The 26,784-nt window shown below is 42.7% G+C and overlaps 1 protein-coding gene across 4 annotated transcripts in view; it reads right to left on the reverse strand.

The window, feature by feature from the left end:
- Positions 1 to 26,784, reverse strand: part of MAP4K4 (mitogen-activated protein kinase kinase kinase kinase 4) — a 130,636-nt gene that overhangs the window by 55,708 nt on the left and 48,144 nt on the right. For all 4 annotated transcript variants that reach the window (XM_035116245.2, XM_035116240.2, XM_035116247.2 and 1 more), the window contains exons 3-4: positions 18,376 to 18,432; positions 128 to 253 (exon numbers count right to left, since the gene is read on the reverse strand). In XM_035116245.2, the coding sequence (XP_034972136.1) occupies positions 128 to 253; positions 18,376 to 18,432 (183 nt within the window). The remainder of the gene's footprint in view (positions 1 to 127; positions 254 to 18,375; positions 18,433 to 26,784) is intronic.

A 26,784-nucleotide genomic window follows, 5' to 3' on the forward strand; every position in this document is an offset into this window, starting at 1 on the left:
TTAAATTCTCTTGAGTTTTCCTGCTCTGCTAGCGAGCGTAGCATTAAGCATTCAGGGTATTTTTTTTTGCTAGGAATCAAGCATTTAGTTGCAATTCACATTCCCATTTCCTTGTCAACATGCTTACCCATAGTTGGTCGTCATGTCCTGGAGGACTTTTCTTAATAAAAGCACCGTAGTAAGTTGCAATATTTCTATGATGGGAATATTTCTTCAGCATGTTTATCTCCAGCTTGATTTCTTCTTCTTCATCCTTTTTATGGGGGAAATAGATAGATATATGTATATATGAATGCATCTACTGCAGTATTTGTGGCACACGCCCCCCCCCCCCAAATATCTCCCCCATTAACCTCAGAGCAGCGGCACAAAATTATCCCATCCTGTGGAAATCATGGGTGGGTTGAGCGCGTGGCAGAGAAAACAGGTTCAGCCCAATGTATTAAAAACCAGATCTAGCATTAGTAGTGCAATTCGCTGCCTGTTCCACCCGCCCGCCCTTTTGTATAGGCTTTCAAAGATCATCAAGTGTGCTAATATTAGATCGTTTGACCTGTGTTTAGTTTGCAAATAATCTTGGCTTGTTGTTACGTACAAACTGGGGGATCCAGACATACAATGCACAATGGCTAAGCAAGCCAACTTCAAACCAGCTAAATACAATTCTGCATCTGTAAACTCTCGTGGTGATTTTAATGCAGCTGGCATCAATTATCACTTTAAAACCCTTACTGTGGGGCCTGAAATGCTGTCCCGTACACGTCCTCGGTATTCATGACATGACTCCAGCTTTAATTCGTGACAGCCCATCTTATTACTGAGAACTACAGCAGCGAGCTACATTTTCCGCGCTATAAACGATCCTACTGTGTACGTTTCAGTTTTGCTCTACAAAAGGGGAATTACAACCAATACCAAATTCCCACACATTTCCAAAATTCATGCCCTGGCTGCTAAGAGAGTCACAGCACATTAGCAACATTGTGTGCATAGGACAACAGACCTTGCCCAAACACACATGCGCACACAATACAGTTGCCTCGAGATATGATCTACAACAGTGACATCTGGTGGTTACTGTACATCACTGACTTCTACTTGCAGTTTTCAAAAATGCAAGTACATTGCAATTCATTAACCGCAATCTGCTCCCCTGCTCATCTTTCCCCTCTCCCTATTCATATAAGAGGGCATGTTGAGAATAAAGGATCTTGTTCCCTCACCAAATATTATGCATTTCTATTTGTCTCTTGGATCTCTCGTAAGAGCTTAGTGAGGTGACTAATGAATGATGAACCCCAAAATACCAATCCGGCTCTAAAAACAGCAGCATGCAAGAACGACAGGAAAACAGAAACAAATTTCTCAAACGAGGTAAATATGATGTTCAAATTAATTAGGAAAACATCAGCACCAAAGCATAAAACGTTTTCAATGCTGCAATAAAAGAATGGGTATCTGATTAGCTCCTCGAATTAGAATTTATTCTCATTCCTACATAATTTTTTTAACATATTTTTTTTACATTGACTTCCTAGCATGAGCAGCATGATTATGATAAAAACAGTACTCTTGTTTGGCAGTGTAAGCTTTTTTGTGTATGGGCATTTCATTATACAGTGACACACAAGACTAGACCACATTCGTCTGATCCAGCAACTAACGTCTCACAGCTCATACGCAAAACCCGGTGAGGCACTGAACCTATGTTTTCAGTACAGCTGCATCATAAGTGCAGATGTCTCAAGTAGAAGAAGCCTGTCAGTCAACCTCTCACACGGCAGCTGTAGCATGAGAAAAATGTGACTGCCAGCAGAGACCAAAGAAACTAAGGGTAGGGTCTACAACACGATTTGAGTAGTGCTGGTTACTGTATGATCATTCCAGTTTCCAAGCAGAGCACTTGGAAGACTTGAAAGAGAGATTTCCGATTTGGACCAATGGTAAGGTCTGCAAGGCCCTCTTATTTGCTCTTTGGACTGGAAAACTTTCAAAAGGTCTCTTAAACCTCTTTCTCTTTTTACCGCACAAAACAAGCCCATTATTTAGCTAGAAGAGACTTCCTCAGAGACCTGTGTCTGCTGGTCTGAGTTTCTTGGGTGAAAGGCAGGGTGCATAAGAAGTAAAGCCAAAATAAATAATGGGAGCAAGGTGCCATGGAATTATCACAAGAGTTAATCCAAAGTTGTTGCTTTTTAAGCCTCTGTGTGGAAAACCTTTAACCAGGGGTAGGCAACCTAAGGTCCGTGGGCCGGATGCGGCCCAATTGCCTTCTCAATCCGGCCCACGGACGTTCCAGGAATCAGCGCGTTTTTACATGAGTAGAATGTGCCCTTTTATTTAAAATGCATCTCTGGGTTATTTGTGGAGCATAGGAATGCGTTCATATTTTTTTTCAAAATATAGTCCAGCCCACCACATGCTCTGAGGGACAGTGGACCGGCCCACAGCTGAAAAAAGGTTGCTGACCCCTGCATTTAACAGATGACAAAGGCTGGTGCCAAGAGAACCTGCATTGGGAAGGCACTGCATGATTAAGATACAACAGTTGGGGTCTTATTGGGGTACCCCACTTCTGATGGAGATGGCAGTTCTATCATGTCACTTGGTGCTGATCTTAAAGCATAGGGTAAAGCTAATATAGGAGACTATTTGGATGGTTGCAGTAAAATATGTCTAGAGGAAATCTCTAGGCCAGGGGTCCCCAGACTTACCCGCCTTTGGGCCGGTTGCCGCCGGGCCGGTGGCCGCCGGGCCGATCGCGCGGCGGGCCGGAGGGCGGGAGAGTGCGCGCGCAGTGGGCCGGAGGGTGGGGGAGTGTGCGCCAGTGCGCATGCGCAAACCCATTTACTGGCGCGGTGGTGTGCTTCCAGGCCGGAAAAAATCACCGAAAATTGTTTGTGCGCATGCGTATGGGCCTCCCCCGACCCGGAAGTGCACCTCCCCCGCCCCGGAAATGACCTCTTCTGGGTCGGGAGAGGCCCATACGCATGCGCAGAAACGGTTTCCGGCTATTTTTTCCCAATCTGGAAGCGCGCCGCCGCGCAACGCGCCACAAGAGCGGGCGGCAGCAGCGGGCGGCGGGGGTCGTCGCAGGCCGGATTGGGAGGCCAATTGGGCCGCATCTGGCCTGCGGACCATAGTCTGGGGACCCCTGCTCTAGGCAAAAGAGAACCAGGGAGTGTACACAGCCAAAGTCTGAACCAGAACAGTAGAATTCCATAATGTATTACTGAAGACCATCTACAGTAGAGCCTCAACTTACCACCGCCCCTACTCGCGAACAATTTGACTCACGATTGCAGCAAACCCGGAAGTAAATACCGGGTTTGCCGCGATTCGCACACACGCAGAAGTGGCTTCTGCCATTTGTGCGCACGCAGAAGCGGCTTCCGTCGTCTGCACATGTGCAGAATGGCGCTGCCACCGAATGCGCACGCGCAGAACGGTGCTTCTGCCAGCGACCCAGGTCGACTCACAAACAGACCTCCGGAACGGATTCTGTACATGAGTAGAGGTTCAACTGTACAATGCTGGAAGTATACAAATCATAATAAAAGCAGTGCTAAAATATTAAATAATAGAAAGAACACATAAATTGTAAATAAATAAAACCTTTCTTGCCCAATAAAGAAATTTATAAGGCAGTAGCATGCATCAGAAACATTTTTGTAACGGGGGGGGGGGGATCTGCTATTATTATTATTTACTTAAAACTTTGCATTTCTTTTTAAAAAAAGTATAGTTCAGGCATAGGCAAACTCGGCCCTCCAAATGTTTTGGGACTACAACTCCCATCATCCCAACTAACAGGACCAGTGGTCAGGGATGATGGGAATTGTAGTCCCAAAACATCTGGGGGGGGGCAGTTTGCCTATGCCTAGTATTGCTCAACAAAATTAATGGGGAACATAATGAATGGATACTAATAAAACCAGTATGTTAACAGTTCATTGCGTTTTATCTTAAAATGTAAACAATACTGGGATTTATATTTAATATAAAACCCATTGTATGCATTATCGATTCCCCCGATGAAATATCTTAATTCATCCACTTTGAACTATTTCATAGCATGCAAATTTAATGCCATGTACTTTTATCATTTTGTTTGCTTAATATTTGCAGCTTGCATGTAAATTAGATATCAAGAAGTTTAGGCCAGGGAATCAGGTTAGGTTTTGGGTTGGGGTTTTTTAGAAACCATTGCACAATTCATAGATTTACAAACTTCTTATTGCAATGCAGGCTGGGGGAGTAAACTGGCCACCAGCTCTGGCTTAATCACCTTTCATAATACATTTCCTTAAGTGACTTAAAAAACAACTTGCTCCTTATTTAGTGGTTTAAAAAGGATACTACCATTGATAAGCCCTCTCTCTGGGGTGTACAGGCCAGCCAGGGTGTGACACTGCCATTTGCAAAGAAAATTAACTCTCTGTATCACAGTATCACTGGGAAAGGACAATAAAAAAAGAGAATAAAGATAAAAGGGAAACTTCAAACAATAGGCAGTTGGGTATTTTATGGGACTATAAGCAGTGCCTGAAGCAAGGGTTAGCAGAACTGCGCAAGCACATGCTGGAACCATTTCCATGTATCAGAGCCAAAACACTTGCACAATACTCATTTGTTGTCACTGATAATGCAAACACCTGCTGCGATTTTCCTAATGGTGGCTGCTTCCCCTCCCTCTTTTGTTTCACTTCTCTCACTTTGCCTCCAGTTCTTCACCTCTTAACAGCACAGCCTTTGATATACAGAAGGATAAAATGAAAACAAGAAAATAAGTCTCTCATATAAACGAAATAACTGCGCAGTTGGATCTGTGAAAATACGTTTCCCCCCAAAAAAAAGAAAACAATGTCTTCTCACAAACTTCTAAAGTTATCACACAGGATTTACCGTGGTAGTGCAGAAAGCCCTATGCTGATTTCAGTCATAAATACTCAGATGGGCAACAACCCCGTTTTGTTAAGGAATTATCCTGACTATAGGTAGGCAACCTAAGGCCCACGGGGGTCGTTTAACCAGCCCACGAGCTGCCCCCAAACCGAGCCACCTGCTTGACGAACCCCTGCGCGCTGCGCTAAACCGGCACAGCGTGGTGCGGGGACTTGCTTCCGCAGTGCCAGAAATTGCATCTGCGCATCCTCAGACACCAAAAATTGTGTCTGCGCAGACGCAGAAAATCGCAGCCGTGTGCATGTGCAATCCAGCCCATGGAGGGATCTCCGCTGGAGTGAACCGGCCTAGGCGACGTAAACCTTGCCGACCCCTGATCTAGAATATGGATGACAGCTAGGACAACATTAACATGGACATTCAGACTGCAACAAATGAGAATAATCCTTAACAGCCCTCATTACAGAGCCTAGTGCTAAATAACCAAATTTGACTGCTATCAATCAGAGTTGGTTTTAAAACCCAAAACAAGAGGGCGGTAGACAACTTATTGATACTGCTAGTTCAACACAATGGGAGTTTGATCAAACACAGCCCTATGGAGTCAACGTCCCTATGGAAAAGTGGCAAATTACTAAAGGCACTCAAAAGGCTTATGACTTCTTTGGAAAGGGGTCGATTTCTGGAATTGCCTTCAACTGTGGGGACACATTACTTTCAGCAATGGAGTGGCTGTTGTACGTACATTTATTGAGCCAGTTAGCAGTATTTGAGAAAGACCCTCATTCATGCATGGTTTGTTTTTGTTCTCTCTCTCTCTCTTATTCTGTATTCCTTAAATGCATACAGGAGTATTGTGTTCCCTTTAGTTGCTTGGGAATGCTATGGAAATGTTCTTCCTATCAAGTCTTTTTTTCTTTCATCTAAAAGCTTTGCTCAGACTCCAGGCAACAATAACAAAATACACACAATGTCACCACTACCACAGTGGCTTCTGTCGAAAAAGAAAACAGGAGGAAATGCAGCAGACAGAGAGATAAATTCCAAAATCTTTTTAACAAGAGAGGGCAAGGAGTGAACTAGGGAACTTATGCATGCAAAGCATGTGATCTACTGCTGAGCTATGACTCCTCTCCCTGTTCTCCCAAGTTCTAATTTATTCAGATAATCAACTGTTTCCATGCTGCTGTATATACTAGATCAGGCATAGGCAAACTCTGCCCTCCAGATGTTTTGGGACGACAACTCCCATAATCCCTGACCACTGGTCCTGTTAGCTAGGGATGATGGGAGTTGTAGTCCCAAAACATCTGGAAGGCAGAGTTTGCCTGTGCCTGTACTAGATGTAAGTGAAAGAAAACACTATCTCCACAAAAGGAATAACGTGAGGAAGGCATTTTGATACAGAAGTCTAGTGCTAGTGTTGTGGAGGTCCGATGCATCACAGATCTGCCAAGTCTGGGTGCTGGGGTGCTAAGACAGCAAACAGGCTAGCAAAAGGACTTCCACAGCAATTCTCTATGCACTGACTATAAAACCTTTGCTTTGATTTGACCATTAAAACCATTGTGAACCTTGATCCACCACTTTCTCTCCAAGACCTAAAGTCCCTTGATGTTTGTGAACATTCAGTGTTAGAAACTGAACACCTATTCACCCTATGGCTCCCAGAACCTAGGTTGCAGGGGCCAAAACAGAATGGCTAGTTGCCCCTTTTTTTGCTAAATTTTATTTCTGTACTGCTTTCTGAACACACTCAAAGGCTGTTACTTTTACACACACCATTGCTTGAACCACTTGAGCTACCCTACTGGGCCAAGGAAATAACTCGCACAACTTAGCAGTTCTTCATCAATGGCAGTCATTCAATTGTACCAGCTAGAAGATAGATAGCTAGAAGATAGATAGATGATAGATAGATAGATAGATAGATAGATAGATAGATAGATAGATAGATAGATAGATATAGATAGATGATATCCCTGCATTGGCAGGGGGTTGGACTAGATGACCCTTGGAGTCCCTTTCCAACTCTATGATTTTATGACTAGCCAAATTTATTCAAATTACAATGAAAGCTAGGATTAGAGAACTCCAGTTTTCATATTTGATATTTTATAAAATAAATATGAAAACTGGAATTATCTCAAATATATGAAAGCCTTTCCTGCAACCCACATCCGTATGCTCATTATTTTACACTAATTTCCTCCGGTGTTCTGGACTAGTAGAGGGCCGTTCCTCTATTAGACTCTATTAGTAACTTGGCCTAACTCTTGAGAACACAAAGGTACCCTGCGAATTTACAGAGATGCGTAAATATATATTAATCAATTAAGATGTAACAACATGTACAATGTGCATGAAATGGATATCATCCATAGCCAAGAGCCACATGCATGCAATTCTTCGAAAAAGTCTCCATTTGCCACTCAAGAACCGTGAACACCAGCTGAGCATGAATCCAGAAGGCATAATCTTCCAAATTATCAGTGTTTTTTTAAAAAAAAAACTAATTCTCAATTTGACATTGAAGACTTTAGTAAAAATGCACCCGGTTACTGCTTTTGGAAAATGTTTGTTTCATGTACCAGTACATGTTGTTACAACCTGTTTAATATATTTACATATATTCAGAATGTTAACTTTGCAAGCCCATCCCCTTCCATCTTTCATTTCTTAGGTAAAGGTAAAGGGACCCCTGACCATTAGGTCCAGTTGTGACCGACTCCGGGGTTGCGGCGCTCATCTCGCGTTATTGGCCGAGGGAGCCGGCTTACAGCTTCCAGATCATGTGGCCAGCATGACTTCTGGCAAACCAGAGCAGTGCACGAAAACGCCGTTTACCTTCCCGCTCTAGCGGTACCTATTTATCTACTTGCACTTTGACATGCTTTCGAACTGCTAGGTTGGCAGGAGCTGGGACCGAGCAACGGGAGCTCACCCCGTCGCAGGGATTCGAACCGCTGACCTTCTGATCAGCAAGCCCTAGGCTCTGTGGTTCAACCCACAGCGCCACCTGCATCCCTATCTTGTATTATCTATAGCAGGCATCCCCAAACTTCGGCCCTCCAGATGTTTTGGACTACAATTCCCATCATCCCTGACCACTAGTCCTCTTAGCTAGGGATCATGGGAGTTGTAGGCCAAAACATCTGGAGGGCCGCAGTTTGGGGGTGCCTGATCTATAATCTATAGAGACCTACTTACTGGCTATTGTGGCTATGATACATTCCGTTGTAAGTTTTATGTATGAGTAGATTTATATGCATACCCTACGTTGACTTCTCTTGTTTTCATAGATCATTAGCCAGTCAGGAAACATATCTTGTTGTTGTTGTTTTGATAGCTATAACAGAGTACAAAACCACTTCCACAGAGTTGCTAGGGTTATATCCATAGTCCAGATGTTTACAGCAGCACAGCTGCCAGCCATACACTGAAACCTTGCAGCTAACATGGGAAGGTAATCAACAATGAACAAAGTCACAAGGTGGTCATGTCTGTCTGTTGTAGACATGACATCATACAGGCAGGACACTGCTGACAATCAACAGTTACCATACCTGCTTAAGAACAGCAGACAAAAGAGGCATTTATTAATCAGACCAAAAATAAATAAATCCCATTCACACCCAAAGGCCATTTCATCACAGATATGCTCACAGACCAAACCAGATAAGAACTCAACACTTACAACCCACTAATTTCCAAGGGAGGAACTTTCTCTACCAAAGTCAATCAGACCTTAAGAATATTTTTCAGGAAATATTATCAGATCAGCGCTAAGCGCATCAACTCCAACAGGAAACTATAGAGCTTCCAACAAGGTGATGCACCTAATAAGACATTCTACCTGGCATGTCTATGGAAAGGAGGAGAAGGAAACACTAGGAAGCTTGCAGAGGCAGCCATATCAGGACTGCAACAGAAATGGTTGTGTTTGTTTTTGTTTGTTTAAGTGATGGGTGGTGGAGCAACAGCAATCTTACTTTGGTGGCAGGGGCAGCAGCAACAAATTTTGGACCAGCAACAGGAGGGGTAAATTTGGCAGCTGGCAAGCTGGGTGTGGGTGGCGCTGTGGTCTAAACCACTGAGCCTCTTAGGCATGCCGATCATAAGGTTGGCGGTTCGAATCCCTGCAACGGGGTGAGCTCCCGTTGCTCTGTCCCAGCTCCTGCCAACCTAGCAGTTTGAAAGCACGCCAGTGCTAGTAGATAAATAGGTACCACTGCGGCGGGAAGGTAAATGGTGTTTCCATGTGCTCTGGTTTCTGTCATGGTGTTCAGTTGTGCTAGGATTGGTTTAGTCATGCTGGCCACATGACCCGGAAAGCTGTCTATGGACAAACGCAGGCTCCCTCAGCCTGAAAGCGAGATGAGCGCCGCAACCCCATAGTTGCCTTTGACTGCACTTCACCATCCAGGGGTTCTTTACCTTTTTTTCCAAAAAAGGGAAAGGACTGCACACACCTCATGAATTGCCTGCCAGTGGGACAGAAAATATAATTTGCATGCAGAAGGTCTCCAGTTCAATCCCTAACTATCTCCAGGTAGGGTGAGGAGACAAACCCATCTGAAATCCTGGATGGCAACTACCAGTCAGTTTTGCCAATACTTAGCTAGATTAACTTATGGTTTGACTATTTAAGAACCTATGTCCCTATCATTACTGCTAGCCTCCAAACCAGGATAAGAAAGCAGTTTCAGGTGCACTGTGTATTACGCATACATTGTGTATGCCTGATTCAAACTCTGGTTATTGCAAACTATGAAGTGCAGGATGGAATAATTTGTGTAGAGTGGAAAGGATGGAAATGGTGAGAACACTCAAGCCCACTGCATATTCCTGATGGCCAAACTATCATCTGTCCATGAATGCCTAAAAATAGGCTGCAGAACCAATTTACCTGAAGCTACAGCATAAATACGGAGAAGTGTTCTATTTTAATCCTCTCTCCCCCCAAAAAATGTCTCAAATTCAAATCTTAATTCATAATGTAGAAACGTGCATTAAGCAAGATCTTTTCTACAGCAGACATGTAATGTGTTTCTTACAAATTATTTTGTTTCCTTCCGTTTTGCAGATACGATAGATCAAGCTAAATTGTGGCCAAGCAGCTTAATGCTGAAGACTGCACCCAGGAAGGCAGATAGCATCACAGCTAGTGACGGAAAACGATCATTTATAGATCAGCTGCCTCTTGCTTGCCATTTAAACAAAAATACACGAAGAAAAATTGTCAGGGTGTGTCTCCAAAGGGTGATTGATCTATGGATTTCAATCTTCAGGACTGTTCTATAACTGGAATCAAAAAACAGTGGCCCATTTTCTCTGCAGGAAGTGATGCATAACGTTTATATTAGAAAATGAAGCATGCATGAAATATATTGAATTTAAATTATTCTACACAGAAATAATATGATTTTTCCCTGTCAGCAAGACAGTTTCCAGCAGCCAGTGAATCTTCTTGCAAGAATGCTTCAATTGCACATAAGTACACATCAGAATAATCCAAACACGAGATGTAAAAATAGAATCCCCTCTATGTATTCATAATCAGTATTTTGCAAAATGTTTACAGAAAAATCCCTAAAGGATCTCATGAGAAGACAGTTCATAAGTAGAAAGGAGGAGTGATACCAGTATGATAAAATTCAGCCCCAACAGGTCAGAATCTTTGCCTACTTGCACATCTATAATTTTAAACACAGCCTGAGTCCTCAAACGTTACTAGTCAGCAATATTTTTTTAAAAAACTAACCTGTCAATAGGCTCATAGCCTGTGTTTCTGTGAAGGCTGTAGAGGAAGGCAAGTCCTTTATTAGGCAAGCCAGCATGGAGACACAGGATATTCATTGGGGTGTTTGTTTTTTAAACACCTTTGACCAGGCATCCCCAAACTTCAGCCCTCCAGATGTTTTGGGACTACAATTCCCACCATCCCTGACCACTGGTCCTGTTAGCTAGGGATCATGGGAGTTGTAGGCCAAAACATCTGGAGGGCCAAAACATCTGGAGGCGATGCCTGCCTTTGACTGAATAGGCTGGTGAAGGGCAGATATAGCTGAGGGATAAGATCTCCTTTCTGCACAGCCAGCATGGAGACCAAATAGACTGGAGAGGGGAAATTAGGTGATATGTCCCTCATCTGCTAACCCAGTTCACTCTCCTGTATGGAATGTTTGGTCACCTGTGACACCAGGCAAGTTGTTAATTACAAGGCTGGTTTAAACTATACTTCCAATACTAGGAAGGAGTGGAGGATGACTCTAGTGGCTGCTTGGAGCAAGCATTCAAAACTCCCATTGTTCTAGGTGCATTTTGCAACAGGCAATTTCATTAATGCAAGCAGTTTCTGAGCTCTGGGTACAGTACTGCACCTAAGATTTCAGATTAAAACTGCCACTGCTGGAAGGAAAGGAAGACCTTTGTCTGCCTCCCCACTTCCAGGGACCCTCACAAGAATATATGGGGGGTCAGGCAGGGGAAGTATGGCTTTGTTTTTTGCAGTCTTCAGATGAGGACTAGACCATGTGAAAAATGAACATAAGATTTTAGCTGCAGTTCATTCATTTTCAGCTTTACTGTATTCTTGTTATAAACAGTGCACCTAGACACACCATTGCAGCACCCATAACCTAGGTTTAAGCACATTTAGCTCCTAGCTTTCATAGCGGGTGGCGCTGTGGCCTAAACCACTGAGCCTAGGGCTTGCCGATCAGAAGGTCGGCGGTTCAAATCCCCGCAACGGGGTGAGCTCCCGTTGCTCGGTCCCTGCTCCTGCCAACCTAGCAGTTCGAAAGCACGTCAGAGTGCAAGTAGATAAATAGGTACTGCTCTGGTGGGAAGGTACCGTTTCCCCTATTTTGAGACGTAGTCAAAAAATAAGCCATAGCAGGATTTTTAAGCATTCAAGGAATATAAGCCATACCCTGAAAATAAGACATGGTGATAGGCGCAGCAGCAATGCCGGCCGCGGTATGAGAAGGAGGACAAAAACAAGACATCCCCTGTAAATAAGCCATAGTGTGTTTTTTGAGAAAAAATAAATATAAGACGGTGTCCTTATTTTCGGAGAAACACGATAAACGGCGTTTCCGTGCGCTGCTCTGTTTCGCCAGAAGCGGCTTAGTCTTGCTGGCCACATGACCTGGAAGCTTTCTGCAGACAAACACCGGCTCCTTGGCCTATAGAGCGAGATGAGCGCCGCAACCCCAAAGTTGTCCACAACTGGACCTAATGGTCAAGGGTACCTTTACCTTTTTCATATCTCAGTTTCTAACACTGCCTAGAGCCTGTGTTATGTAGCACCTCACAGTCCAGTTAATAAAAATCACATCATTTATATTGTATACTGTATGAGCTTCTGATGTGGGTTAGATGGTAAGGATGGTTTGAGGCAGACACCCCTCCAACTTGCCCAAGGCTGAGGTGGCTTCACACTTCACCCATTCAATAATTATACCATACTGCTCTCAAGCTGGAGCCATGAGAATATCGGGGGACCATAGTCCATCAGTTTTTTTTAAAAAAAAAAACCATTTGTATTCCTCCCTTCCTCCAAAAGGCTAGATGGCATACACCCAACACCTTTATTATATTCACAAAGCATCCTGAGAGCTGAGAGAGATGAAAGAGTGTAATTGGCCCAAGATCACCCAGCGAGATTCAAGGCTGTTCCTTCTAGATGGGTCACATTACCAGCCGGCAAAGGATGCTTTGGGGGAGGAAGGAAGTCGAGCACATTTGTGTACTCTTTTGGGTATGAGGAAATTAGGTCAAAGGAAGAATGATTTCCTGAGATATGAGAAATTGGTGACTAAGGATATGACGTGCTCCCACTAACTCATCACCTTGCATTATAAGAAGAGAGAGCACTTCACAATAGGATTTATTTGTTTTTGGGGCTATCTAAAACTCCTCTGTGCACCCCTCCCCCCTCACTTTAAAATAAAGCTTATACCCAAAATCCTGAAACCAAAGTAAATATATTCTTAAAGAAGGCTAATGCAGGGAATGATACAACACTAATTCTAGGACCACAGACTAAAGGAAATAATTCTCAGGGGGAGGTGAGGGCTTAAATGTCTAAAAGTAGCTTCTTTGTGCTTCCTGTGCATAGGTTCCCATAGCTACAGCTTCTACATAAAAGGAAAGCATTGGGCTTGTTTCTTTTAGGGGAGGAAAGAATCTACCTCTTGCCATTTCAGCTACAAGGCTCCAAAGACATCTTGGCTTAAACTGAATGCTACTGTTGGTGCAAGGGCGAAGGGAGTAAACAACAGTTTAAATCTGGAAGTCAGTGGGAATTTCTCCCTCTAGTGAAACATAAATATACAGAGAACATGTAGAGTTACCATGGAGGAAGGAGAGAATCACTCCCAATAATGTGAAAGCGTTTACCCTTTTGCCTTTAAAAAAGAAAAAAAACACAACCTCCCCTACTCAGAAAACAAGCGAGCAAAAAAAAAACATTAAGTTTTTTTTGGGGGGAACACAAAACGGTGACTAGGGCATTATACATATTATTCAATTTTCCATGCCTGAATCATTGCCTGAAAAGGCAAGTGGTGTCGCCTTTAAATAAACAAAAAGTTGACTGAATTTCAGGGAAATGAAGTTTTTTGCTTATTCAAAGCAGTAGGAATCTTTCCCTCCCTCCTTATCTTTCAAAAAAGTTACAGTTAAGCATTTGCCTGCAGCTTCATTTAAGGCTTAGTTTTTTTACCTATGGGGACAAAGGACTCCTATAAACTCTTATGTGTGCACGAGTGTGTGTTGGGGGCGGGGAGTTGTGCAAATACGTTTCCAGTGCTGCCTTACAAAGAGTAACTCTGTACCTCTACTGCTGTGACCTACACTTGCTCATTAAAGGCTTGATGCTGCCCTGATTCAACATTCCTTGGAACTTGAGTGAAAACTTTCAAAGGCTCATTTTCATCCATAAGGAAGTTCGGAACAGACTGCAGCAGCTGAGAGAGATTAATGGGTTACAGCTGAGGTTAGAGCCCAGTGAGTTCTCTCTTCCCTCTTCACTTCCTAAGTCTGAGAAGGCTTGCCCATTCAGTGGCAATCACAATATTATGCATCATTAAGGCGTAGTAGTGTTTCGCCTTCATCAGCAAAAACCTGTGAAGTGAAATGCCATGACAACTTCCATACTAACCTCTTTATTATTACGTCATGCGCTTTTGTTTGCCGCAGCCTTTCTCATCCGATTCGCTTAGCGCTATTGCCTACAAGGTTTGCATCCCACCCACCCACCGGTGACGTAGTTAAGAGAAGTGGTCCTTACACCTCAAGAGGAAAGCCAGTTTTAAAAGTTGTCCTGGAAAGGAATGCGGCTTTAGCTGAAGAGCCAGGAAAGTATTCAAAGGTGTCATGGGCTTTGAAGAAACTTGATCTCAGGATGCAAGGGAGAAACGTGCTAAGAGGAAGGCACCTTGGCAAATCCACATCGTGATCAACTCCCACCTGGAAACCAATGTCCCCACTGTGGAAGGATGTGTGGATCCAGAATTGGCCTCCACAGTCACTTACGGACTCATTGTTATGTTTATGAAAGACAATCTTACTCGGCTACGAGTGATCGCCAAAGAAGCAGCAGCAGATTTCAGTGATGGTAAAAAGTCGATTCCTTTCACACCTTTGCCTCCTGACTAAGTAACTTTTGAAAAACATAATTACTTGAGGCAGGCATAGTTGTGTACAGTTGCACCTCTGCTTACGTATCCCTCCGCTTACGTAAACTTTGGGATACATAAGCTGCAAACCTGGAAGTATTTTTCCAGGTTTTTGCTGAGCGCACATGCACAGAAGCGCTCTACCGCCGCGCGCACATGCGCAGAAGCAGTCCCTCCAGTTGTGGAAACCTCGGGATCCTACCGGAGCTCCAGAATGGATTCCGTCTGCAACTGGAGGTAGCACTGTATACAAATCTAAGGGAAGTTTACTGTTAATAGCCAGTGACTCCAAAGTTCACGATTAAGTGAGTCTTAAGTGTCAGCTCACAATTCATTCGCCACTGTTCACATAGCTGAGACAGACGGACCACACACACAGTGTTCACATGGCACAATAAACCATAGTTGCCTGCCATGAACTTGCAAGATGGCTCCTACTTCACTCCTAGCACAAGTGGCAGCACAAACCATGACCCCTGGCTTAGCACTATGTCCGTAACAGGGAATGTGGTTTGTTTTGCTCCAAACAGCAAACCACGATACATTGTAAACTTTTAACCACTATTTGTTTTGATGTGGAAACTGGGCCACCGTACTCAATTCCATCAGATGTTGTACACAACCTATGGGCACACAGAAGCCTCTTTCACTCACTCCCATGACCCACTCCCTGCACATTAATGCAAACAGAATACATGACACTGGCATGTGAATCAACACCTTAGTCACAACCAAGTTTCATGGACAGCTCAGATGGTAGAGCATGAAACTCTTAATATCTCAGGGTTGCGGGTTTAAGCCCCACATTGGGCAACGGAGTCTTGCATTGCAGGGGGTTGGACTAGATGACTATCATGGTCCCTTCCAACTCTACAAGTCTATGATTCCATGTGGGCAATTTCTGGGCTTTTGTCAGGAATACTAATTCCATGCATGGGCCTAACACTGCTTTCAATGGTTAAATAGGGCTTCCGTTGACATAATCAGGGATTGTGCCCTGAAAACCCAAACTCCCAGCCTTCAATAAGAGCCAATATATAACCCTCCACTGTTGTGAAAATAAATTCCACGGACTTCAGTGTCAAATCCCTGCAGCGAGTGTCTGCAGCAGAATCGCGTTCCTCCAACCTTTCATAATTTTGTGGCCATAAACAAGCACTCACAGGTGGTATTTAAATAAGTTATTAGCAGTTTAATTCTGCTTGTCATTTCCCTCCAACAAATCCAAGTCTGATTGATTTACTAGAGTAGATAAAAATACACTTTGCATACACTAGAGATTTAGACATGGATACAACTCCTGTTCTCAACTTATGCCAATGCTGTCAACTTTCCCCTTTTTGCAGGAAATTCCCTAATTCAGCACCCTTACTTTCATATCCAGGAGTTGACAGCCCCATAGGATTCCTTATCTTCAAATCCAGGGGTTGACAGCTATGACTTATGCAAGAACAACAACAGACTGCATCATAAAAAATTTTTAACGTAACCCATTTGGACTGTTCAGCCCAAATAAAAGTTATGCTGAACAGACAACCACCAAAGTCACAACGAAATTAAATGAGTGCCACAACATGGGAACATTTGGAGAAAACCCAAACCATGATGCTTCAACAAGCAAGAAGTCTTCAGTATCTATACTGAAATGAAGGAGTCATAATATATTGATTTTCATGCAGCATCAAACCAAGCACTGACAACCAAGATTAAGCAATATTGCTTAATAAAGTCACACCTGAATTTAATGCACTTCATCACCATCATGCAGGAAGGGGAACAAGCAACGCTGGCCTGTAAGCTGACCAACAGCAGGTAGTTCTTTCAAAAGGAAATTCATTTAACTAAGATGTCCCCACATCTGCTAGGGAAAGGTAAGTGTTGCAATCTGTTTTTACATGTGCAGTTTCAAATTCACATTATCTGAACGAATGTCATATTTTAATAGTTTCTGCACCATCATTACTTTTAAATTTGGTGTCGGCTTCTTCCTCTTAAAGATAAGTGTTCATCGTATTACTAGGAACTGTGACTTTAAAGCATTTTCATTTTTAAAAGTATCCGGATAAATTAAAGTATTTTACACTAGCTTGATTTCTCTTTTACACAGCCTGGAGGCGAAAATTCCAGCTGCACAAGAATATGTATTTGTTTCAAACTATGACTTTATAAAATTAACACCAAGCATCTTCCACAAAGTGTCCTGATGGAACCAAGCACTGCCTGACAAACATGTTGGTTTTAAGAGTGAATCGCTCCCTAAGAGGGAGGGAGGATCATTCTCTGCAAGTAGCCTGACAGCAGAATATTATTGTTCCAAAACTTGAACCCTGTTACCTGCAGGAAGAGAATAAAGAACAGGCATCCCCAAACTTCGGCCCTCCAGATGTTTTGGACTACAATTCCCTTCTTCCCCGACCACTGGCCCTGTTAGCTAGGGATCATGGGAGTTGTAGGCCAAAACATCTGGAGGGCCGTAGTTTGAGGATGCCTGATAAAGAATATATCCTTTGCTAGCGCCACCCTACTTCTGCCTTTCTATGAAGGAAGATTGTTAAAAAGCCTCCTGGCTCCATGGCAGGAAATGGTTTTCTTAATTCATGCATTGATATATTTAACCATCTACCTTCTGAAGAATGTCTTGTCCCTACATTAATTACAGTTACTTTAATCGTGAGTCTTCTTGTGACAGGCTTCAAGCAAGTTGTCATTGCACATTAATTCCCTCTATATAGGAAGAATGTACTGTTCTTTTTTTAAAAAAAAACCACATTAAACCATGTTTGGCAAACTCTAGCCTTGTTCTGCTGGTGTACAGCTATTATACAGAGAATGACTGAGTTCCTATAATTGTAGGAAGCATCCTTTGCTTGCTGCCTTATGTTTTGTTTTTGTTTTGTTTTTGTTTTTTAAAGTATTGTTAACCCATAGATGCAAAGTCTTGCCGGGTCTTCAGTTGCAAGAGCAAGCACACACATAACAAAAACCTGGATGTCAAATTCAGAATGAAACAATATTCTGGATTAAGCCGGGGGGGGGGGGAAGAGATTCTCTAAAATTGCCACCCAGAATAGCTAAATAATTCTGCCAATTAAAATATGGTACCTTCTCTGTGAAAAGAAGCTTTCATATTGCCGAGTGATTTATATAAATAAAAAGTTTTTTTAACATTAGGCTGTTTGGTCCAAAAAGATTTTGCACTGCTGAGCTAATAAAACACATTTGATGAATAAATCTTGCCTGGTTGTAAAATGCAGAATTAATTTAATTGTAAAATTCAGAATTAAACTTTCATTTGATGTTTAAAATATTACTTCTAGATGAAAAACTGGTCTATTTTTAATGCCTTTGACTAAAGCTATTAAAGATAAAAATAAGGGTTTAACTACAGGTGTATATTTTTATGTCTCTGGTTGGATTAATTTCTCCCCGTTGTCATATGAAGCTGAATTCTCCTCCCTCCCCCCGAGTCCATTACAACTACTGCTTTACACTGCTGAATTCTGCCAACAATCTGCTCAACATTTTAGCAGATGTTTCTGCATTTAAGGCCTTTGGGATCTTTACTGGGTCCATTTCCTTTTCAACCTAAAAAGAGTATAGGTTTATTGTGATGACGCCGACATTATCAGATGAGTGCGTGTTTCTTTTCATTTTGGCCCTAATCCAGAGATCTGCATGCATGCTGTTGTGGAGATCTCTCTCCTCCTGGAGAGATTAAGTGTTCAGGGTTGAATAAATTCCTTTTATGCTTTCCTTAAGAAAGGGATGATGACTCTGAACTTACCTCAGTAACATCCATGACCTTGATAGCTGCAAGTTGGCCTGTCTTGACATGTCGACCCTAAGAAAAGAAGAAAGAACCATTAGCCATTCCATTCATGCATGAAATAAAAGACCATAGAAAAGTTATTCCATTTCCCACAGCACTGCTTTCCCATTAACTCCTCCATTGCTTAATAATAATAATAATAATAATGCCCCACCCATCTGGCTGGGCCACTCTGGGCAGTTTACAGCATATATAAAAAATTGTAAAGCATCAGACATTAAAAATATCCCGATACAGGGCTGCCTTCAGATGTCTTCTAAAAGTCAGATACAGTAGTTGGAAATAGACATCTGATGGGAGGGTGTTCCACCAGGTGGGTGCCACTACTGAGAAGGCCCTTTGCCTGGTTCCCTGTAACCTCACATCTCATAGTGAGGGAACCACCAGAAGGCCCTCGGAGCTGGAGCTCAGTAAAAAAAAAAAGTGCACACAACAAAAAGCTGCATCTTATAACTAGAAGATAATAGTTTTAAAATACTTGAGATAAAAACAAATCATTTACTTTTTACATTATGTAGCACTAGTATTCTTGTAAGCTACCTTTCCCTATGCTAACTCTCTACCAATGGGATACAGATGTACAGACATGTCTCGCTATCCGAACATGACACATTCTCAACAAATCGCTGAGAAATGTTCACATAACAAGCCAAGAATTTCCACTGATTCCTATGGGGGAATTTCTAATTCTAATTTCTAATTCTTGACCACAGAATTTTGATCCCAAAATGATGGGGAAACCATCTGAAACCTTGCATAAGCAAACAAGGAAGGGGAACAGTCTCCCTCGGGAGGTGGTGGACTCTCCTTCCTTGGAGGTTTTTCAGCAGCGTTTGGATGGTCATCTGTCATGGATGCTTTAGCTGAGATTCCTGCATTGCAGGGGGTTGGAGTAGATGACCCTTGGGTCCCTTCCAACTCTATGATTCTATGAAATGCTCTCTTGTCTGACCTCTCTCCCCTTCCCTCCCTCCCACCAGTTTTTTATGAAACAGGTGCCATGGATCAGCAGAACACACAAAATAGTAATTGTTTAAGACTGTTTATTTGTTTACAGTACTAAACGCGCACATCCAGCTATTTTGGATGTCTGACTCTGTGGGGGGGGGTGTACAGCAAAGTTTGGATACCTTTATTTTCACATAATGAGTGTTTGGATAGTGGGACCTGCATGCATAACTCCCTTTGTTAAACTCCTACTTTGTGAAGGTCTGATGATTAGATACAAATAAACAAATCCAAATCTACCCTTGGCAACCCGAGAAATTTCAGTGATTCATGTGTGGTGTGTCACACACATATGCCATGCACCACAAACACACCCACACAACAACCCTCCCCTTCCAATGCAATTGCAGTGTAACAAGACCAGCTTACAACAATAAAATCCAACAGCAGTAGGATGAAAATTAAGATAGGCTCAGAAGATAAAATAGTTTTTACAGATGAAGGATTGTTGCATAAAAGTAATTTAAAAATGTTTCACAATGAGAGGTATCTCACACGTATCCGTGCATCTCACAGGTAAAGATGTTCCGCAATCTGTGCATGACCAGAGAGAAAATTCTTTCTGCCAACAGAACCAATCATTCCTGAGCCATAGGGCCTTCCCAATAGGGAGCAGGTGAACTTGTATGGAAGTCCATCAGATATCACCCTCATGAACCTCACAGCATTAAGATATACTGATCTGATAAAAAAAATGTGTTCAAAATATGCAAAAGCCTCTTTTTTTCCCCAAAACCCAAATGACAATGGGAGAGTTCACGTACAGCTCCCAGATGGCAATGTAAGGTAGGATCGTATTTCAGCTGTGAATTATCAAGTAAGCTGTCCAGCCATGCGATACCGAGTTATGTACATGCATGTCAGAATTGACCTCAGCTGGTAACGTTCTAAAGCTAGACAACAGAAAAGGGAAATGGGAACAGGAGGGGAATTTATAAGACAGAAGTCTGCCCAGCCGTGTTCAAGAACCAAGCAAACAAGAGCTTTATGAAAAATTGCACTAAGAGATTACTAGAGACTGAAATTATCAGCCTTCAGTGAGACGACCTCTGATCCTGCTAACCTCAGATTCCGCATCCTAAAAAGTAAACAATGTTCTTTGAAGCTTTGCAATTTGGACCACAAAGCCTATGTTTAACATCATGCAGTTCAAATTTGGCCTACCAGACCAACATGGGGAAGCCACACCCACCCACTCCACATATGAAGACATCCTCGGCTGATGGGAAGTTGCTCAAAGAGGGGAATGTAGTTTCCTTTCCATGGAAATTGCGTGTTTCTACCAGCACTGCTCTTTGATGTCGTCCCACACCTGAAATGTCCTGCAAGGTTGAAAGGAGTGATGCCAGGGGAGGCTTTGCAAACTTCCCTGCACTCTGTCTGCCACTGCCGCAATGTTATATCTACAACCATGAGGAATAGCACCAGTAGCTAATGCCCAACAGTAAGGAGCTATTGCCTTCACACCCTGCTTGAAAGGCTTGCCAATGAGAGAAATGGAACAGAATGAACTTATTTGTCTGATCCAGAAGGGTGGTGTTCTTTTAATCGTGTGTGTGTGTGTGTGTAAAAAAAGCCTCATTTCAGGCTTCAGAATGGTAGCTATGGGCTACAGAATGGATTGCTTTCAAGGGCTGTGGAACCTTCAAGCAGTGAATCAAACTTGCCCTTGAGAGATGATCTGCTCTTGCCACCACATCAACACACTTTCAATACATCAGTAAAACTCTTCTCGTTCTCTTTAAGTGGGAAAAAAAAACTTGATAGAGCAAATCCAAGCACTGTAACCTCTGCTCACTCAGTAATTTAGTTCTATAATCACTCCAGAGCTCTTCTTCATCTCGTTACTGGAAATAAAGCAACAGGCTTTGTGCCCCTGCCACAATCTTACTACAAGTTGAAGGGGGGGGTGCACCGAAGGAGCAAGAGAAATGCAGAATTAAAGAAAAAATTAAATGAAGAGCACAAAGGATAGACAGGGGAGCAAAGGGCCTACTTAGAAAGGAACTACTTGTTCCTTTCATTATTTACTTGCACTGTCCATTCTGCAAACATTCCCCATTTAAATGCATCATTTGTGCTTTAAACAAACGCATACATGCAGGGGGAGAAGAAACAAACACCCTGGAAAAGCAAAGAGCAAACGGAGTACTTAATAATAGGAATCTGTTCACAGCATTTACGCAAGATATAGCTTTCCTCATATTCACGCCCTTTCTGAAGATTAGAATCTGCAATCGTTCTTCCTTGTGAGGAACAGAGTCATGACCCAGCAGCTTCAAAAGATTCCTGCTGCTCCAAAACTCAAGTGTTTTCTACAAAGCAACTAAGTACACTAAAACTAATAACTCATTCTGCTGCTCCTGAGGGTAGGATGTGAAAAGAGTTTGGATTTACTAGCCCCCAGGCCCTTGGGGAGAATTATGTCAAGCTGTGGGATGGGAAAAGAGGACTGTGGGAAGTGCAGAATTCCCACTGTCCCAAGCCAAACATAGCACTCAAAACCTTATTTTAAAGGCAATTCAATTTATGGTACACCATAAATGTATGCAATACTTAAAGATCTTGGGACTTGGGCAAGAAACTGATCACTTGGGGAGCTTATACAGTGTCAACACAGAACAGGCACTGCAACGTTTCAGCTATTTTTAAAGCATACAGGACTCCCAACCTATTCTCCTGTCAAACAAGCAATTGGCACAAGAGGTTTTTTGTTATTTTGCAAGAAACAGCTTATCAGGGAAGTGACTCTGCATCTTTTTGTTTTTTGTTTTCAACACATGCTCTTAGACTTGCGTTTGTGGAAATAGTTTTGGAAGTTAACAAGAATTGCTGCAGACGTTCCTCCTGTTGCTTGCATTTCTATCTGTCTCTTTATCCGAACTGGATAACCTCTGGCTCTCCAGATAATGAAGAACCATAACTCCCATCATTCCTGACCATGGGCCAAGCTAGCTAGAGCTGATTAGGAGATGTAGCCCAATAACCTATGGAGGCCCACAGGTTCCCCACTACTAAACTACATACTGGGACTGTGTATAAAGAACGCACGTAGTAATTACAGTACAGCCATACCCCGGAAGTTGAACAGAATCTGTTCCGGAAGTCCATTCGACTTCCAAAATGTTCAGGAACCAAGGCACAGCTTCCGATTGGCTGCAGGAAGCTCCTGCAGCCAATCGGAGCTGCGGAAGCAGCGGCGGATGTTCTCAAACTGGAAAAATCACTTCTTGGTTTGCGGCGTTCGGGAGTGAAAACGCTCGTCTCACAAGGCGTTTGACTACCAAGGTACGACTGTATTTCCTGTCACTTCAATTCATTATTTCCAGAAGATCTCGCGCTCTGTAAATACTTGTATCTGGACCAGAATAAGCTGTGCAAATCAAAGAGAATATGTGAAGATCTTTGCTTTCCTTGGCACAGAGTCAGAATAGGCCCCAAAAAAACTGCTTCACTGTTCCTTTGGGGAAGATACTATAAAACAAACAGCCACAGACAATGGACCAGGAAGCCCAACATAAACTGATGCTTAGAAGGCAGCAGAAATTTCTTTCAGAGATTGAGGCTCAATTGTGCCACAGAGTAGATACTATTCAGTTCCAATCCTAACAAGATTTAAAAACAAAACAAGACAAGACAAAACAAAACAAAAAAATTAGGAGCACTTGGCAGCTAGGTTAGGGGCAAAAAGGCACTAGTAACTCATGGGTGCTGCATTGACCAAGCGAATGGTGAATGAGGGACATCCAAGCAAAGTCTTATAACCGGATCTCAATGTGTTGTTTCTAAAAGCAATGGCCAGAATTAGATTTTTTTCCATGATGCTAGATTCTGTTATGTGGAATTCTACAAGCCTTAGGCAAAATGCAAGTTGGGTGTTACTAACACTAGTAGGGATACTAAATTAAGAAAGCAACTTGCCTCAGGGCAAATTACTGCATTATACAGGATTGCTGTCATCGCTGGGCTCCTCTCTGACACTCTCCCCAACATGCATAGTTTGTATTAGCTGCATCTTTCATCACCCAAGTAAACCTCCCCAACTTGTCATTTGGGGGAGACAGACGAATCAAGCCTTTCCCAGCTGGCAATTCTTCAAACTGACCTTCCCATCATCCATACCATGAAGAAGTGAGTAAGGACAGTGAATCACGTGGATGTAGAGTAAGCTGAGACAAACAGACTGTGCTCCCATACTAGCTTTCCTACCCAGTGTTTATACTACTCTGTGCTCCCTCATCTATTCCTGAGACTCCAGATGCATTCTCCTTTCTTTGAGGCATGTCATTCCACCCACCCCACCCCTCCCCCAAATTGGTTCACAGCAATTTTTAAATAGTTTCAATTATAATGCAATATGAGCCAGCTGCCTATTCCTGCATTGCAAGGTATTGGACTCAATGATCCTCAGAGTCCCTTCTAATTCTACAATTTCTATTATTTGAATTGCTGAATCAGTGGTCCCTACTGTGGCTGAAGATCCACATATTGGAATCAAAATGTTGTGATTCCAAAATGGGCTACATATCGTGAAATTATATCGTGGTAATATAGCATTACACTTACACACACACACACACACACACACACACACACACACACACACGGGCCACTTGTTCAATTGTCTGTTGATGGGAAGCATAAGTAGTCTCAGAACAGCCCAAACTTTACACCCAACTACACACTTTTAAAAGCATGCCACAGGCTAGAAATAATCCACAGGTCAGTCTTAAAGAATCAAGGTCAAAACTGTGATCTTGAGAAGTTTGTGCTTTGGCACATTTAGCACACAAAAGTTTGAAGTCAGCACTGGGTGATTTTTAAAAAAATATGTATAGTCCAAAAGACACGCAAGACCAAAACACCAATCTTGTGTTTTACGTGGAAGGAAAACACTTTCATCCAACAATTGAAGCTAAGGCAGAAAATTATACATGGCCAAACAGCTGTACTTAAAATTTGGGGGAAATTTTCATGTGGAAAAAACAAAAAACCAATTTCTGTTGTTTACAAAATCAACTCTTGAAAAAGTTAGCAGTAAAAAAATCCAAAAGCCAAGACTGTGGGAACTTAGTGAGAGAAGGTTCTGTTTCTGCTTCCTGAAGATGGGCTACCTTAACTGTCCTCTTATTCTGCTTCAAGTTGGATGTGGGCTAGATATATTATCGCCAGGTGCCTTTATTGTGAACTGTGGAAGGAATTCCTTAATGTGGGTATAATATTACATTATTAGTGTTTGATACTGTTAACAAAATTATTGGTGTGTTTTATGCTCTTTTAAACTTATATTTTTCAATTAACTACAACAGAATTGTAGAATTGGAAGGGACCACGAGGGTCCACTAGTCCAACCACCTGCAATGCAGGAATCTTTTACTATTATTGTATAATGGTTGTTTCTATTCAAATCAGTGCTCCCATTGTTCTAGGCGCATTTTGCGACAGGGAATTTCATTAGCGTGAGCAGTTTCTGAGCTGTGGGCGCAGTAGTGCACCTAGGATTTCAGATTAAAATTGAAGAGTGAAAGGAAAGGAGGACCTTTTTCTGCCTCCCCACTTCCAGCTACTCTCTGAAGACTGGAGAAGAGACCCTCTTAAGAATACAGTGGACTTAATTCGTCCCGGGGGTCCGTACTTATCCCGAAAAGTTTGTTTCCGGAGGCACCGCTTCTGCGCACACGCAAAGCGAAACCCAGAAGTATACACTTCCGGGTTTGGCGCATTTGTAACTCGAAATTACATTACCCAAAGGTAACGTAACCCGAGGTACCACTGTATTAGGGGAGTGGGCAGGGGAAGGACTAGACCATGTAAAAATGAACATAATATTTTCGCTACAGTTCATTCATTTTCAGCTTTGTATTCTTTCTATAAAAAAGCACGTCTAGACATTCTGTTGCTGCGCCCATAACCTTGGTTTAAGGTGTCATTTAGGGTTGGACTAAATGATTATTGGGACTGCTTCCAATTCTATGATTCTTTTATTATGAATTATGGTTATTTACCTGCATGCATGTGTGCGATAGGCCAAGTTATTTATTCACCAGAGGGAGAGAGAAGAGAGAGACTCTGGAATGCAAAAGTGTTAAGTATTATTATCCTAGCACATCACATCTGAAGTAGCTTACAAAGGAATACCTCTGTGGTGGGAAGTTTATTCTGAGGCTAAGCATTAGCTTTGTCTTTGACTGTGGAGAAACAGAACTCTTAACAGTGATGCTAAAGGCTTCTACATCCCTCTCTTTACCAATTCACATCCCTGCTTGTCTTCCTATCCTCACCAGTCTAGTTGGGCCTCACAGAGGAGGGGGAACTGGAAGGCAAACCCCCACAATTGCTGGCCTTAGGCACTAGGAAGCCCCTGCCATTTTCCCTTGCCTATTCAAAGCCTCTGCAAACAAGCCTCAAGAAAATGCAGAACTGCCAGTTTTCCTTGCTAAAAAAATCATCCCAAGGCTCTGGGCATTCAGGAACACTAGGCTGTTCAGAGAAAAGCTGTGTTCCCTGGATGAAAGCCTGTGCCAGAGTTCTACAGAATCAGAAAAAGAGGGTCTTTTTTCCTTTACCCAGTGAAAGCAGAGCAAAGTGCGCATGCACACCAGGAGACCTCAAATATCCTACTGTTGTTATGAGGCAGGCGTCATCGCTGCTGCCAGACAGAGATTGGACGGTGCAACAACATTCTAATGAGACCATGCACACAGTCCAGCAAAAAGAAAGAAACCCAGCTCATGTGACCCACTGTGACCGATCCCACTGAATGCACAGGCAGGGAAAGCTGGCTATTTGCTGACTTGCAAGGAACAAGCAGTGAAATCGCACATCTGGGGGTCTGGAAGAGAACAACTGTATGTATTCTTGCCTAAATCCATTCAAAGCCCTCAAGCAGCAGCTTCTTCCGTACCACTCCCATAGGAAGACCGTGTGTGTGTGTGTGTGTCACGACCAAATACAGATACAATCAACCAGGACGAAAAGAAGAAGAGACACCAGGCAAGCTATTCATCAAAAGGAAGAGATTGTGGAGGAGGGAGAGAAAATGGAACTAATTTCTGGACAGTCTGCATTCCCGATTTGCCTCTGTCTCACACGCTGCTTTTGTGCTTTAGTAAAGTTGGAGATTGGGGGGGGGGCTGTCTTACTGAACCCTCCCCTAAACAGGCATCAGTTAGTTAGACTCACTGCTTCTGCCCTTTGAAAAGTTATCATAAAATAACAATGCCCATAGTGTATAAAGTTCTTGAAAGCTGCCTAAAATGCCATTAAAAATAGACAAAGGAGGAAGGGCTGCACGGTATTTTCACAGGGACAGGTTTCTACACACATATGAATCTCCAGATTTGGTATTAGGTAATC

The sequence above is a fragment of the Zootoca vivipara genome, chromosome 4 (assembly GCF_963506605.1).
Source record: "Zootoca vivipara chromosome 4, rZooViv1.1, whole genome shotgun sequence".
In the NCBI taxonomy this organism is placed as follows: Eukaryota; Metazoa; Chordata; class Lepidosauria; order Squamata; family Lacertidae; genus Zootoca; species Zootoca vivipara.